This window comes from Phasianus colchicus, chromosome 11 (genome assembly GCF_987193195.1).
Source record: "Phasianus colchicus chromosome 11, bPhaCol1.hap1.1, whole genome shotgun sequence".
Lineage (NCBI taxonomy): Eukaryota > Metazoa > Chordata > Aves > Galliformes > Phasianidae > Phasianus > Phasianus colchicus.
In genome coordinates this window covers 7222115-7238061 of record NC_143446.1, presented here as the reverse complement: position 1 = coordinate 7238061, position 15947 = coordinate 7222115, and the positions used below count along the sequence as shown (strand labels likewise).

Below are 15947 nucleotides of genomic sequence, written 5' to 3'. Positions count from 1 at the left end.
GCCAAGCTCCGATGGAGCTGTGGCACAAGGGCTGCATCCCACAGCACCCAGCTTGCTGCAAGGAAGTGGAAGGAGTTTTCATACATTACAAAAATGTGCCTTTCAGTCTGAGCAGCTTCAGGCAGAACAAGCAGGAGCAGAATCCTGTTTGCTTTTCCTCCTCCTGAGGAACGGTGCCATTCCAGAGTTTGATTTTTTGGCTGGCTGCTCAGCACTTTGACTGCACAACATCTTATGTTGGGTACTTAATTTCTTTGCAGTTCAGTTTTGTTTTCCCCCAGGGCTGTGCCCCGCCACTGGCTTGCACCCACACTGTGTGTCCATAGCCTGTGCTGCGTTCTTACATACGTTGTGCCATCCAAAATAATCTCAGTGGGTGTTCCAGCAGCTGCCATGATACAGCCCATCCTCTTGGCAGCCAGCAGGGCTGTGATCTGTGTGTCTACTCTTTATCTTCACATATTATAATGAGATGGAACCTACAGAAGCCTTGCATAGGGTGTACCTTGGCAGGAGAGCCCCAGTAGCCAGCAGCAGTCCATACATGCCCAGTAGTGCCCTTTGGATTGGTACTTCTCAGCACTGCATCTCGAGCGTGGACTGCAGAATGTCTGCTCTGACTGTACCAGCACAGCAGTACCTGAGCTTGGCTTTGGTATTGCCATGCGTGGTCAGCATCGTAAGCACACAGCTGATAGGGTGGAGGGGTTTATTTCATTACCAATTGCTTGCTTGCTTGGAAATGGACTCAAGCTGATGTCATATTTGTCTTTAAATATTCCAGCTGCGTGGGTGTTGAAGAAGAGGAGGCGCCAGATATTGACATCTATCATTGTCCAAATTGTGAGAAAACTCACGGGAAGTCCACTCGTAAGTATACTTGCTTAGATAGATAATAGATTTTGTATGCTTAAAGAAAAGGAGGGGGTTGGGTTGATTGGTTTGTTTTTTTGTTATATAAAGAGGCATTTAAATAGTTTGTGTCATAACAATTACAATTCAAAACATGATGTAAAAAAAGATACTGGGGGGAAGAAACAGGATTGGATTCTGGAGATGTGAGTTCTGTTCCTGGTCCCAGTGGGTCTCGGGCAGTACATGTGAGCTAATGTGAGCACCTCACTGTTCTGCTCAGTCCCAGACCGTGCAAGAAAATAACAGTTCCTTCCATGAGCACTGTGAGGCACCTACTGCTGTGGACTAGAAAAATCCTACAGAGGCAGCTAGCTCTAACACAGTGATTTTTTAAAACTGCACGGTGTTCTTTGTCTTTTGATGAGAAGAGTAAGAATCAATGTGTTCTGCTTGGCCTGGGTATAAAAGTGCAGCAATTTCAGCAGCAGTCAAAATTGTAGGATGCAGCAAGGGTGCCAATTCTGGCTGTTATTTCACAGGCAAAAGTTCTCCTGAATAAAAGTGACAGTTGATCTCAGTGGGAGTTTTGTCTGGGAAAGAACTGTGGGATGTGTTTGCTTTTGGTCAGATTAATTTACAAATTCTTTCTATTACACAATGGGGGAAAAAAAAGAAACCAATTGCTGTAAAAGATTAAATGCTTTACTTGAAAGCCATTTATTGTAAATAAGCAACAGCGTTGCACATTTCCCTACTACTTTGCAGTGTTACAGCCACACACAGAGGAAGAGCGCTGTACTCATCTCCCAGGAGCACAGAACCGTAATGTTCCTTTTTAGTGAGAAATAAGGGATGGCTGGAAGCTGCTTTCTGCTCTGTTCAAACTCAGTGATACCAAAAACGGCCAGTTTTTTTCTGCCCTGTCTTGAAAATTCAGGTTTAAAATGTTCCAAAAATAAAAGGGAAAAATTCTGAAGTTGAATCATTTTTCCACTTCGGCTCTTCTAAACTGGAAACCTGAGCAACCTGCAGCTGCTCCATTTCCCAGATGGTTTGCTACAACTGTGGCACGAGCAGGGCACACACAGATTGGGCAAAAATCCCTTGGGATGCAAGTCATGATGATGGTCTTCACAAAGTCAGTTTGTCTGTTTTGATTGAATGAATCTGCCTTTGTAGTGTTTTGTTGGGAAATTCCTGACAAAAAAGAAAAAAAAACCTACACAGAAAAACTGTCAAACAACCACAAGTTATCTTAGAGGGAATAATCTGCCATTTTAGAATGGGTTGTACTGAAAGGTACAACTGGTAGAGCTGCAGATGGTGTGAGGGTCTTGTTGGGCAGGCCTTCTAGCCTCTGAGGCTTTTGCATGGCATTGAGATGTCTGGTGCTTTGATTTTCTTCCATTTTGCTTTGAATTAGGAATGAGAGGCAGCCACTTTTCAGTGTGTGTGGGGGGGGAAATCAGACAGAAGTAGCCAAAGTCGGTAATCAGGAATTAAACATAAATCCTTTTTAAGACATAATCTTAGAATTCAAGAAATGGCAGTTCCAATAAAAAGATTACAAGTCTAATATACCAGTCAAGATGAGGAGAATTAAACCAACTGCAGTCTTCTGACGGTCTAAGAAGGCTTTTGGCTATTTAATTCTTTTTACTCCAGATAGAATCTGACTTGGCAGCATGACCCTCAATCACATTGTACAGCATGGAGAAGGTGGCTCTAGAACACTGCTGCTAGTTACAGCCTATCAGTGTGGTAGAAGTGCAGAACGTGATGCCGTTCTCCAGTACACTTCAGTTTGTTTTCTCCCTGCAAAGGCACTATGGAAAGTTAGATGATGTACAGGACCAACCATCAAAGTAGCAGTGTGTAAAGATTTCGGGAACATTTAAGCATTAGTTATTGATTGCCCCACCTTCTGTTTTGGTGTAAGATCACAGGATCCTCAAGCTGCATAGCAGTTTCCACCATTAACTAATGGAATCATGGATTCTGCTGAGAAAAATACGCTATTATCCTGTAGCCACCTCTTGTGGAGTGCAATAGGCTAGAAAAGTCGAAAGACCAATTACATGACAGCAGGAACAGCTTGACTTAATGCATTCATTCTGGCAGGCATTTGTATGCAGTACATCCTGCTCCGCAGCGCTTGGGCTCTGCTGGGACTTCTGTGGGATGATCAGTTTCATTTGTTTATTAGCTGTTACAATATATGTTTAAACTAGTTATCTAGCAGTATCAGTTTTGTAATAAATAAGTGTTATGCCAGAGCCGGTAGTTCACTGGTAGGATTTAATTACTGCAGGATTAGCAGAGGGAAACACAGACACCAATTGTCTGTTATGCAACTTGTCTGGATTTAAAAATATATGTGTATTTCTGGAACATGCATTCCTCAATATATGTTTTCCAGATGTCAAATTTAAAAATCGTTTTCCTCCTCTTACATTTTTCCACTTTGCCAATGTGGCTTAGTGGCTACTATTTCAGAAAATTGCTTCCTGTCATATGACATTTTAAGCCATTTCAGTTTAATGAAATCTGTAGGGTCTTTTCTTTGAGAAAAATCATACGTGTTCGCAGAAATGGTTCTGACATCAATTAAATAAGATATAAGTGCTTTGTTAAGGCTTGACTCATTTCGTAGCACGGTCTGAGATGTTTGGCTCGATTGCTGTCTGATTTGCAGCAGTGACAATCAGGATACATGATTTGGAATCAGTGAAGTTACATGCATGTGAGTGGAGCAATGCTAGGCTGAGTGTCTTCAAGTAGTTAAAGCCTTCAGTGTATATCAATAGAGAACCATGAGGGTGCTTCAAGGTATCCCTTCTTCACAAATACAGTTGAAAAAATGTACTTTTGAAGCCTGGAATTATACATTTTGAGGCTATAGAAATGCATTCTCTCTTTCCTCAGAGGTTTTCTGTAGGAGAAGAGGGTTATGCTTTCCAAAGGTCAAATTTAGATCAGAAAGTTCTGCAGAAAAATAAATCTGTAATCATTTAAAAAAAAAAAAAAGAAAGAAAAATGCCCTTTCAGGCCAGAGCTTGTATTTGTAGCACATGTTAATGGCCTTTAATCTTTACTGAGGTCTTCATGGTACAGATGAAACGTAACGAGAAGGGCTGAAAATGGGCCAAGTGCCGATGTTTGATGCTGTGGGATGGCCTCCGGTCAGCAGCTCGCTGCAATCCAGGGCTCTGGGTGCTGGCTGCTGGTGCTGTGCTGGAGGTGGATCCCAGCAGCACCAGAGGAAAGGCTCCCTGGTGCTCTGGGGGGAGTTGCAGTGTATTTCTCAACAGCGCGCTGATTTGCTGCTGTTATTTCTCAATGTTCCATGCTATCTGAGACATAATGAAAGAACATGCTGCTAATTTTCCATGTGACAAGCAGCACCTGTTTCACTGGGACTTGTGCTAAGAGTCCCAGTGTTGGATAGATCAGGGTGAGGGGAGGGGGCCGACACGGAGAGGGACAGAAGAGGAGGAAGGTTTGGCATTCATGTAGGGCTTGCTTCCTTTGTTACCAGGAGCATTGAATTAATGCACTAAGCCTGAGAGTCATTAAGATAAAGAACTTGCAGCTTTAATGAATATATCCAGCTAGGCTGGAGAGCTGCATGGAACTAATAAAACCAGCATGCTCTGTGCAAAACCCGGGGTGGATTCCTCAGAGGATGTCTTTGTTTGACTTATCCCAGGGTTGTGGTCAGGAAAACAAAGTTAGCTTTTTCCAGACCTTTTGTCTTATAGCTGCGGCCTCCAGATTCCTTTCTTAATGAAAAAGTACATGGAAGTGTGTGTGTGCATGTGCAAAGCGCAGGGAGAGTGCTATCCACACATTGCTACTTTGGCAATTTGGGAGTTAGAGATTGAGTTTCGTGATATAAAACATAGGTAAAAAATAAAAGAAAGTTGCGATGTGAAATTTCTTCCAAGTGGCTTGAAATGATATGATTATATGTTCGAAACAAAGTCATTTACTACAAAAATGAGCCTGCTCAAACAGACTGTGGTAGTAGGAACAGCTGAGAGAGATAGTGCTGACCAAGGTAAAACTGGACCAGTTTTACTTGCTCTGTGTTATCTGGCTGTTAAAGGCAAGGCAGAGCTACGTAGACTCTGACTTGCTTATTCGTGCTTATTTCAGCTGACCCTTTTTCCATGAGATACCTGCCTGTGTATCACCAGCTGGGAGCACAGTTAAGGGACCTTCCATCTGATGGCCTCATTTCAAAGCCCAAGCCTTCCTGGCCTTTCAAAGCCTAGGAGGAAGTTCTAAAAATTGCATTTGTGGTGCCCCTGCATTTATTTTTTTTTTCCTTTTATGTGAATGTTGTGTGTAGGGCATATTTCAAAGCCCAACCAAATTGATGTCAAATCTACCACTGGTGGACAGACCTTTAGATGCAGGTAATTTATAACAAATCTATTCATAACGATCTATACGACATAGTAACAGAGCAGAAAAGTGGCTTTCCAAGGGCTTTTGGTGTATATGACAAGTACAAAATGTCCAGAGCCTGTGTTTGCATGAAGCCTGTGGTAGCTGTGCAGTTCAGCAATTATCCGTCTGGTTGCCCTTATGTTACAGAACGAGCACTGTTCAGTATGTAATGGATCTTCAGGCTACAGTATAACTGTTTAATGGTGAAATGAGAGCAGAATTAAAATTGGCACTGCACTGTAGTAGGGGCTCCCTCTTTTCTGCTCACCTAAGAAATGTTGTGAAGTGTCATTCCTTCAAATGTCCTCATTTTCTTCTACTTAGCATTTGGTACTGTCCAAATCACTCTTTTTCAGTGAAAAAGAAAAGAAATTGGCATAAACACGACACTGGGCAGAGTACAGAGGTCAAGCCTGTACAGAATGGAAGCCAAATCTTTATAAAGGAGCTTCGAAGTCGTACTTTTCCAAGGTAAGTTGTTCGGTGGCGTAAGTAAGCAGCGTTCTAGTGGAAAAGCAGATACAGCCCATTTCATATGAAGCTGGCCATGATTCTCCCCAGAAGCAGTAGGTGGTACAGGGAGATGATGTCTGAGTGAATTGTTCTATTATGGATGTCCCAGGCACTCTCCTTTTTCATTTCTGCACCAGTATTAAAATCTCCTGTTGGTTGAGTCCAGCTCCTGCAGATTTCAGTAGATGCTAGTACTTGTGGAGACAAGAACAAGAATGTGTTTGGTCCCTACAACATAGGCTTGGATAAGAGACTAAGAATTTTGTTGCATAGAATTCTCGAGTTCTCGAAAATACTAATGGTTTTGCTGAAGTCTCTCTCCTTCTTGAAAAGAAGAACAATGACATCCTCAGTTGCTACAGTGATAAAGACTCCCTTATTTAGGGTAATGAATAGTGCTAATTGTTAGGTGGTGTGTTCCACACTTTATCAGGCTGTTCCACAGCCATTTGTAAGAGTGATGATTTTCCTCTCGTTCTTGAATCTAGGCTTTAGCCAAGTAAATTCTCAATTATTAATGACTGAGTATTTTAGAAGTATCTGCGGAGGCTGGTAAAATGTGCCTGGTAAACACACAACTTCTTTGTTTTAGAGAGGATTTAATTTCACATTTCTTTTTATATAACAGTCACCAGGCTGGTTAAAGGGAAGGCTGAAATATCCCAGCAGAGCATTGCAGTGCTTACAGATGTACTTCACTTGATCCAGGACTCAGTAATTTTATCTGTTTGGCTATTTTTTTCAGGCCTGTTTTATTTTTGTCTTAGGTTTTGTTTTTAATACAGAGCAATTGGAAAGGTTGCAAAGCTGATTTCATGGAAAAAAAAGAGGGGTAAAGGTCTAGGCAGAATAAGTTCAGTAACCTAGCCTGGAAATGGCTGGGAAACTGCAGGTGCCGGTGGCTTCTGCAACCAAAACCTTGGGTTTGTGCACAAAATGCAAGCCAGCAGTGTACCCTAAGAAGGCAAGGATCACGTTTAGAATGACAAACTCCTTCCAGAGAAGATAGGAATTCTGTTTTTTAGTGGCTGTCTTCACTTCCACAGTCACTCCAGCGAGATGTGTTCTCAGTTAATGCTTTCAGCACCTCAGTGAAAGTTCTACAAAGTTGTATGGGATTTCTCCTCTAATTTAAAGAAACAGGAATTTGACTCAGTATGTAGTGTTGAATAGCGAAAGACGTACGGTCTTCTGTTTTTGCTTTGTTTTGGTTTTTTGTTTGCCATTTCCATGTGCATATAAGAAAATCTGTGCTGCCAGATAAGATGATCTCTTCTGCCAAAGTAGAGAGCAAGAAGAGTCTGTAGTTCAGAGTCTCTGTGAGATGCAGGCCACTGGCAGTGGCACTTGTGGCATTAGCAAAACAGCCTTGTTGAGAAATTTTCTCTTCTATAGAAAATGAGTGAAATCTGCAGATGTTCACTCCAAACCCAGCAGTACTAATCTGATGAACTGAAAAGGGGATCTTGGTTTAAAGGCAGAAGTATTGCTGATTCATGGAAGGCAACACTCAGCTGTAACCAGTCTGTCCCTTGGTGGAGCTCAGATCAGAAGGAACCCTGAGGAAAGCAAACAAGAAAATGTTGGGTTCATGTCATTCAGCTCCTGAATTTTTAATGCCAAAATAGAAGTGGAGTAGTAATAATAATAACTACGTTAATTGTTCAGGTATTGCAGTGTAGGTGTTGCTCTCTGTTTTGGCACCATCATTGCTAGACTTTTCTGTGGCACACACGGATGCAAACTAGACTTGAACAAACATATGAGATACGTAGGGGCACTGTAAACTACAGAGGTTTAATGGTACATCAGTACTTATGCAGTCTGAGAATTAATTGAAAGACTGCAGTGCACAGGGTGCATTCAGCAGGAGAGCAGAGGAAGGACCCTATCTGGATAACACACGGTGCCCTATGAGTTGCTGCTGCTCCTCCTCTCACCATGCATTTCTTCAGCTTGCACGTTACACCCCTTTCCTGTGCTTATTTGATGTCTCATTGATGGCAGGCATGCTGGATGTACCTCTGCTAGCCTGTCAGATGCCAGTTTATACCCAGGAGATAACTGGGCTCCATGAATGTGCTCTGGAGCTTTCCAGAAGATAGATCAGTTTGATTCATCCAGTCTTACGCTTTGCTCTGTCATTGCACACACTTCTAGCCCGTGCTCTTTGTTTCCCAAATGCATTCCTCCTCTTCATTATCAACTCACAAGATTACCTGGAATTTAAAGAGAAGCTTAGCTGCAGTTAATTAGTATCTACTTTGTCAAGAGGTATCCTGGTTCTCTGAAGCAGGAAACCCTCCACGAGCCTAATGTGCACTCTGTGGGCAGCAGAGAAGTGTTGAGCTGTAAGAGCACATGACAGGGACCTCATTTACCAGATGCTGCCTTCCTGTGAGGTTCTCCTGTAGCTCACTGCTAGCTCTTTAACATTTCCAGTCTCAGTTCTTCGTGCTTGTGTAAATATGGAGTGCTATGATCCATGCCAAGCCTCAGGACATACCTGCCTTGCCTTCCTTTTTGGGAACCGAGAATGTCAGCTGTAGTTCAGAGCTGATGCAGAAGAGGGCAGTCATGTATTAGCCTTAAGGGTTCCCCGAGGTAATGCTTTTGGGGGTCAAACGGCAATGCTTCCTTATTTCCCCTGGCCCCAGCCTGACGGCACAGAGCCGCAGGAATGTCTTCCCAGAGCCCAGCCTTGGCTTGGCTACCTGAGGTGGTGCAAAGAGAGACCGGCCACATCTTTACTGGAGCACACTTAGGGCTCTTCTTCGTTTAGAGCCTCGTCATTTCTCACTTTGAATTCAAAATGTTTTGCTCTCGAAAAGATCTAAGAATTGGACTTTTAAATTGAATGAGGGATCGTTTGATAAACCTGCCCTTTGATTCGTCACTTTGAAGCTCTCTCAGCTGCAGGAAAATGATTTGCGGAATATTTCCTGAACCATTTATTTGACTACTTAAAAACGATTTGCAAAGTCTTTCCCAGGCAATTTATTTGAGATTATGCAACGTTTTAAATATTGCCCTCTTTAAATTGAAATATTTAACACTAATTTCTTTGGCATTGATCACTGGTAACAAGACAGATTCCTGTAGTTAGGAAAATGGTCTCTCACCATGAGATGTTATTTCAGAAGTTTCCAGTAGTTGGTGCATTAGAGTTGAGCGAGCCGATTGCAGACGATTTTTCTGTGCTTTATGTGCTCTGTAACACGCTGCCTTATGGCTTTTGTCTTACAAACCTACTTTGCATGTAATTGAGGTTTTGCAGATAGGTGTGATCATCGACACGGTTCATAGGAATATGCTACCTAGGTACAAAGAGATCCAGGCTGTGGATTGCATCACTTTCCATCATGTGTAGTCACTTAAATCTATTCAAGAAAAGTGCTGGATGCTGCTAAAGCCTTGTTTATCATCTCCTCAGGGCAGGCCTCAGTGACAGCTTTGTGCACCAGGTATCCAATGCCACCTGGAAGACTACTGACTATTGGCTCTGCTGAGCCCAGGGTTTATTGTTTCTAGTGTTGCCTCTCTCAAAGACTGCGTTTTGACTGATTCTCAGAGGTGCTTTGCATATAGAATGCTTATTCCAGTACTAATTTTGGTTTTTGAGAGTTCTTGAAAGAATTGTTTTCTCTAAAAAAGAAATAAAATGTATATACATATATTCACAAATATGAAATTGTATGCTTCATGACCAATAAGTTGTTTGTCTTTAGTTGCTGGCATTGTACACTCTGCATACCTTCAAGTTTCTATTTAGAGAATGCGTTTGGTAGACTTTGAATAAATGTAGCCCTTACTTGTTTGGGAAATCTAATATTAAGAGAAGACATACATTATATACTGCTTACTCTTCAGTAGAACAACACACAGTGATATAGGAAAATTGTAGCATAGCTGGCATTTGTAAAAAAGTTAAGAAGTGGGTTTCTTTTTAAAAAATGCATTTTTTAGCATTTGAATAAAATAATAGAGGTCCAAGCATATTCTGGATGTTTCAAAACAAACGGAGGCACCCAGCTGAACAAAATGGGAGTTGGGAAGAAGTGGCTGCTTACTGATGATGTCAGTTTATTTTTGCCTACCCATAATTTTTCCTTCCGGTAGCACAATGCAGAAGATGCCAAGCTCTGCATGGAAGCTCCTTATCACTGAATCTATGTTTGCTTTTCTAGTGCTGAAGATATAGTAGTGAAAGTGCCAGGCAGCCAGCTAACAACAGAGTATTTGGAAGAAAATGGCTTCACAGAGCCCATCCTGGTTCCCAAGAAGGACGGCCTGGGATTGTCTGTGCCTGCACCTACGTTCTACGTCAGCGATGTTGAAAACTACGTTGGTGCGTATCTGGGGCAGTGGAGATGTATCGTTAGAGCTCAGCTGCCTCCTTAAAATTGGGCCTGGTATTGGGGAAAAAAGCACCCTGCCTGGAACTGTTTTGGCTCCAGGCAGCTCCTTGCCCTGCCCAGGCAGCTCCTTGAGTTAGTGCCATGTTGTGATATGAAGCCAAGGAGAGCAGAACTTGGGAATGGGATGGGGGAGGGACCTTGGGACCGTCCCTTGTGTTTGGGTCAGGTTGAGTCCCTTGATAAAATGAAAGCAACTTGGGAGCATTGCTGCAGGCAGGGTGGCAGCCAGCTACAGGTTAAACGACAACATATTTTTGGCCTGTATTTATTTGAAGACTTTGAACACACACACATACACACGCACACACACACACACCACATAATACAGAGGAAGCCTTGGGGAGGCAGAAAAAGCGTGTTGCACCCTCTGCACATATTCCTCCATCCTCTGGGTGTGGCAGAGCAGAAGTTTGGCTTTTGGTTAGATGTGTGTTAGAATAATCCCAGGGTAGTTTTTGTCCTGCTACCTGCATGGTCACAGTGAGCAGTGACTGTGAGAGGTGGGGGCTGAAAGGGCAGCATGCTGACATTGCTGGCAGGTTGGCTGCTGTTACCTCCTAGCTCAGAGCCAGCGATATTTGCCTTGTTTCTTGGAGAGCAATGAAGAGGAAGTTTGGGCACAGGGGAGTGTATGTATGTTTTATGACCAAATTAGGAAGGAGGTTATGCTATTGTGAAATACTGACATCACACCTTGAGCTGTGCAGATTTTAAGATTCATTATGTAATGGTAACTTGTAATTAGCAATTAATTCACTTGTGTTTCTTGTCCCAGCTTGTGTACTTTAGAATAAGTCTGTGCCATACTGCGCTGCACTGCATAGCACTATATTAAGAGAACAGTCATTGTAGTATCAAGAAATTGTTTCCTTGGGCCAGCCCTTAATTGATTGCTGCCATCTCACTTCGTACTGAAGGAATTACTAGATTGAGACACCCACTCTGCAGAGGCAGTCCATTTCAGCACTTCTGTCACTTCATTGAGAGCTTTTTTCCACTGCTGCTGGTCATTTGCATTCATGCTGGCATCCTTCTGTCCCTAACTTGGACAGGGTGTTGTGCTGCATCTTCCTGCAAGTCATCACATCGCTCAACCTTGGAAGACATACCGTGGCCAGCAGCCCTGAAACTGTTCTGAAATCTCTCATCTTGTCTCCATATCCTTCTTTAGCATGTGTGATCTCATCTCTTGTTCTCTCTCATTCCTTCACTCTTCTGTGTCACTTTCTCAGATCTGTGTTCTTTCCAGCCCTCTGGCAATCTATGGTCCTTATGGAGCCACAACTCCAGCTCTTATGTATCTGTCTGTGCTTGAGGCTCCCTTCCCTCCTTATACTGAGTGCTACTTACCATTGCTGTTCTTGACTCCCCCTGCTCCTTTTGCAATGATTGTATGCATTGAGGTTCTGAGAATAAAGGAGAATTCAAGACTCCTGCTTTTATTGTTGTATCTGTCCCATTGTTTCTACAGGAAACATATTTTCCTTGCCTGTCTGCTACATGAGCAGATTTTCTTGCTTGACCTGGGTGCTCCTCATGCATCTGCTGGCACTCTCTCAGCCTCTAGCTGAAATCATCCACCCTCCCAACAGCACCATTAGTGAAGAGCTGAAGGGAAGAACAGAGGCTATTTAATCTGAAGCTGGCACCAGATTTTAAAGTGAACAAAACAAATACACTCCGTATATGGAGGTATAACCTCCATGGGGTTGGTTGGTCTGAATGAGGTTTCACAGGCACTATTTTTTAGTTTATTGCACTGGACCCAGAATGTCTTTAGAAACAATCTAAATGAAGTAGCAGAGGACAAAACAGCACCAATGAGATTGCTGAGCATGTTATTACTTTACTGACATTTTAGGGGGGAAAAAAAAAAGTTGTGTTTTTTTTTTTTTTTTCCTCCCCTAATGTGATAAAAGCTAGGAATGATATACTGGGAAAACAAAAATATGATCAATTAAAATGGAAGGGAAAAAAATATAGAGAGTTGTTTTCTTGCAGAAGGGGTAGGAGAGCATGCTTAGAAATGGGCACTCTTCATAAAGCTGTGACTTTCTCCATGTTCCCTATGGTGTGCCCTGTGCAGAATTCCACTGATGCAGTCAGCTGCTACTGCTAGTGTTAATGCTGGAGATGGGTATCCAGCAAGGTTTGTCAAGGAAGTATACATGTACTAGCTGCTCATTCTCTGTACTCAAGCACAGAGGGGGTGGAATTTCAATAAGTTTAAGGAAAATAACAAAAAGTCAACTTTTTTTCATGGTACTCTTGAAATATGTTTCAAAAATTCCAAAGTAAAATCTATACTGGAGCACGAAGGAACTTTTTACTCAATGTCCTGTGCAGTAATGCATTCAGTCACAAAAATGTTACAGCATGGTGAGTAAGGCTTGCTCGGTGCACGTCCAAGTGTTTGCATTTAATTTTCACCAAGCAAAAAATGTATGTAAAGAAAGGAGTAGACTGAAAATATCATTTAAAGAGAAAAGCTACAGAAATAATTATGTCATAGGGCATGAATGCAAACGCACCCTTTTATACGTATCCGATTTTGTTTTAAAAGCAAAGCAAAAAACTTACAGAGGCTAAGAAGGTTGGAAAATAGAAAAAATGAGATATTCATAGTATTTTGGAAATGTGAACTCACCCCCAAACATACACAGTGGGACCACCAGTCAGTCTCTCTTTATCATTAAATTAATTTTTAGGACCGGAGAGAAGCGTTGATGTCACGGATGTCACCAAACAGAAGGACTGCAAGATGAAGCTCAAGGAGTTTGTGGATTACTACTACAGTACCAACAGGAAGAGGGTGCTCAATGTGACCAACCTGGAGTTCTCTGACACCAGGTAACCTTCCTGTGCTGATGGCTTCCCACCGCTTTGTCCGTCTGTAGCTTCAGGCAAAGCGCAGAAATGAAAATGCTGTAATATGATGGAGGGAGTGATGAGAGATGGAGTAAATGGGCCTGTGCTTGGCATGGTTGTTCAGACTTATGTATCACCAACTTTCCCATGTGACCCATGTCACATACCGGAGCAGATGAGCCTGAGTGTGAGGCCGGGGTGCTTTAGTGGTGCAGTGAAATGGGTGTCATGGCACTGCCTATGTGAACATCATCAACACTCAGTGGTAGGAAACCTACTGTTCTCCTGTTTTAAATGGCATGCTTTACATATAAGATAATTAGCTGATGGAAATGCCTAAGAGTTCAAGTTATTGCTTTGTGCTCTGTATAGCTGTATTCATCAGCTGAGCTGTGACTTTATGCCATAAACACTCGGATGCATTATTACAGTGTTGCTTCTGCAATTCTTGTAGCCCTAGATATCTAGAATTTGTGGAGGAAAAGATTTATTTCTATACAGACTCTACAGATAAAATGATGAGCTCCAACAAAAGTATAAAGAGTGGTTGTTTTGGGGAGCATTCCATTTTGGCAAGGAGACATGAAATTTAAGGTGGCCTTAAAGAAGGTGGCTGATGAATAATTACCAGCTAAATTATTTTAAGCCATTACCTCCAGCCCTGTAGTTAGTGTTTTAGCAGTGCACACCCATTTCAGCAGAGAGCATCTGTAGTAATTATAGGCTTCAAAGATTACCGGTATTTTCAGTAGAGATTTTTTAGCTTTCTGCCATTATCAGAGAATAACGGGAGGTCTTTGTTCTGCAGGGCTGCTGGGGCTGTCACTCATATGCTGCTAATTTAGACATTAACCAGCAAATATTTTATTTCTCAGCATAGACAGTGACATTTTAATTGAATGCACTGCTCCATCTTTCCTTGCCATTCTAAATGGAGCTATTGTCATCTGGATTTGACAGTGAGCATAAATGACACTTGGGAGCATTTAATTTTAGTTTGAAGTGCAGATACTTCCATGGAATTTATATATTTGAGTGTCCAGCAGGGAGCCTTCACCCCCTGTAGATATTAGGCCAAATTTTGGACTATTTAAATATTAAATTTAGCCCTTTTGGGGATGAATGACTTTAATGCTTGTTTATTATGCCACTACGTCATTTTAGCTTTGGTTAATAATGATATAATTTATGTGATGTATTTATGGAAATAAATACGTATGCTTAATGTAAATAATTGTAGACATTTGTATAAATTACATTCATTTTACACATCTCATACATTGTATTTTAAACACCTTATCAACCGGAATTAGTTTTTTTTCCTCCTTCAGAGCTTTTTGTGTAATTTAACCAGTCTAACTAAAAACATAACTGTGATTTTTCAACATCTGATCAAGATTTATTTAGTTCACAAGTCTTAAATATTAATGTTAATGTTATCAGGATTGTTGCAGTCTTTGATTTAAGAGGTGTGTGATCATTTTAATTCTTCCTTTAAAGGATGTCCAGTTTTGTAGAGCCTCCAGATATAGTGAAGAAATTGTCCTGGGTGGAAAACTATTGGCCTGATGATGCTCTTCTGGCCAAGCCAAAAGTGACCAAGTACTGCCTGATCTGCGTGAAGGACAGCTACACAGACTTCCACATAGATTCGGGAGGAGCTTCTGCCTGGTACCATGTGCTGAAGGTAGAATCACACTATACTTTATATGTGAAAGCCAACCTAAAGTTCTCTCGATCTAACATTTTTTCCCCCGTGATCCAGTTATATCCATAAGAAATATGCACAGCCTTCAGTGCTGTTAGTGCTCAATAGTGCCAGAGTCTACAGACAGAGAGAGCAATTTGGCATGTGGAAGTTGTTTGTGTTTTCTCACTAAATTGTCTGTAAATTTCTCACTAAATGTTTGCTTGATGCCTTCTGCATGCACTTCTCCTAAGACCTGGAAGAAGCCCCATCCTGCTTTGCAGGGTAATGGAATCTGACACTACAAACTCTCTGTGCCATCTGTCCCACAAATCTGAGCAAATGTGCTCAGTTAGTGATTTAATTATTCCAGCCCTCTGTACAAAACTGACTTGTAAGTTTTACTGAAGTAGTGTAAAAATAGATGATGCCATATTTGTGTCTGCTTGTGCATGTATCAGTGCAGCATTGCTTGATTTGGCTGCTTGTTGCTAATGTTGTATTTTCTAATTCAGGGAGAAAAAATATTTTATCTCATCAAACCAGCCTCTGCCAATATTTCTCTCTATGAACGCTGGCAATCAGCAGCAAACCACAGCGAAATGTTTTTTGCAGACCAGGTAGATAAATGTTACAAATGCACGGTTAAACAAGGACAGACACTCTTCATTCCTTCAGGTGAGCGGGCAGTTACAGGTGGGGTTTCCTCTTTGTTTTACAGCTGCTGAAACAGCATGGCCAGAGTGCTGCAGGAATGTGATTTGACCACCTTTCTCTGACAAAGTATGAAGTCTAATTTCACGCGCTTAGGAAAGAGATGAAAGTCAGAAGTTTTACTCTTTCAGTATTTGAGCACCAGAATATTTGTATTTTTATTTTAAAAATACAACTGTTGCATACAGTGTTCCACAGCTTGGTCTAGCTGGGCTCAAGCACTTTGCAGAGTCCTCTCTATATATCCACGTATGACACTGATGGTTTTTGTCACAGTATCTAAGGGAGAGCTCATGTTGAATTGCTTGCTGACTGTGACCCCCACATTTTCTGCCATTGATTCCCTTTGACACCAAAGAACTATAGGAGCCTGTGTGGTGTGAGTGTGTGTTTATGGTTTCATTTGAGGCTGAAGACTTGAGTTACATGGATTTGTA

The 15947-nt window shown here is 41.8% G+C and overlaps 1 protein-coding gene across 2 annotated transcripts in view; it reads left to right on the top strand.

Moving 5' to 3' along the window:
• Positions 1-15947, top strand: part of PHF2 (PHD finger protein 2) — an 83213-nt gene that overhangs the window by 43754 nt on the left and 23512 nt on the right. For both annotated transcript variants that reach the window (XM_031608591.2, XM_031608583.2), the window contains exons 2-7: positions 785-870; positions 5667-5781; positions 10011-10171; positions 12950-13091; positions 14610-14796; positions 15312-15474. In XM_031608591.2, coding sequence (XP_031464451.2) covers positions 785-870; positions 5667-5781; positions 10011-10171; positions 12950-13091; positions 14610-14796; positions 15312-15474 — 854 coding nt within the window. The remainder of the gene's footprint in view (positions 1-784; positions 871-5666; positions 5782-10010; positions 10172-12949; positions 13092-14609; positions 14797-15311; positions 15475-15947) is intronic.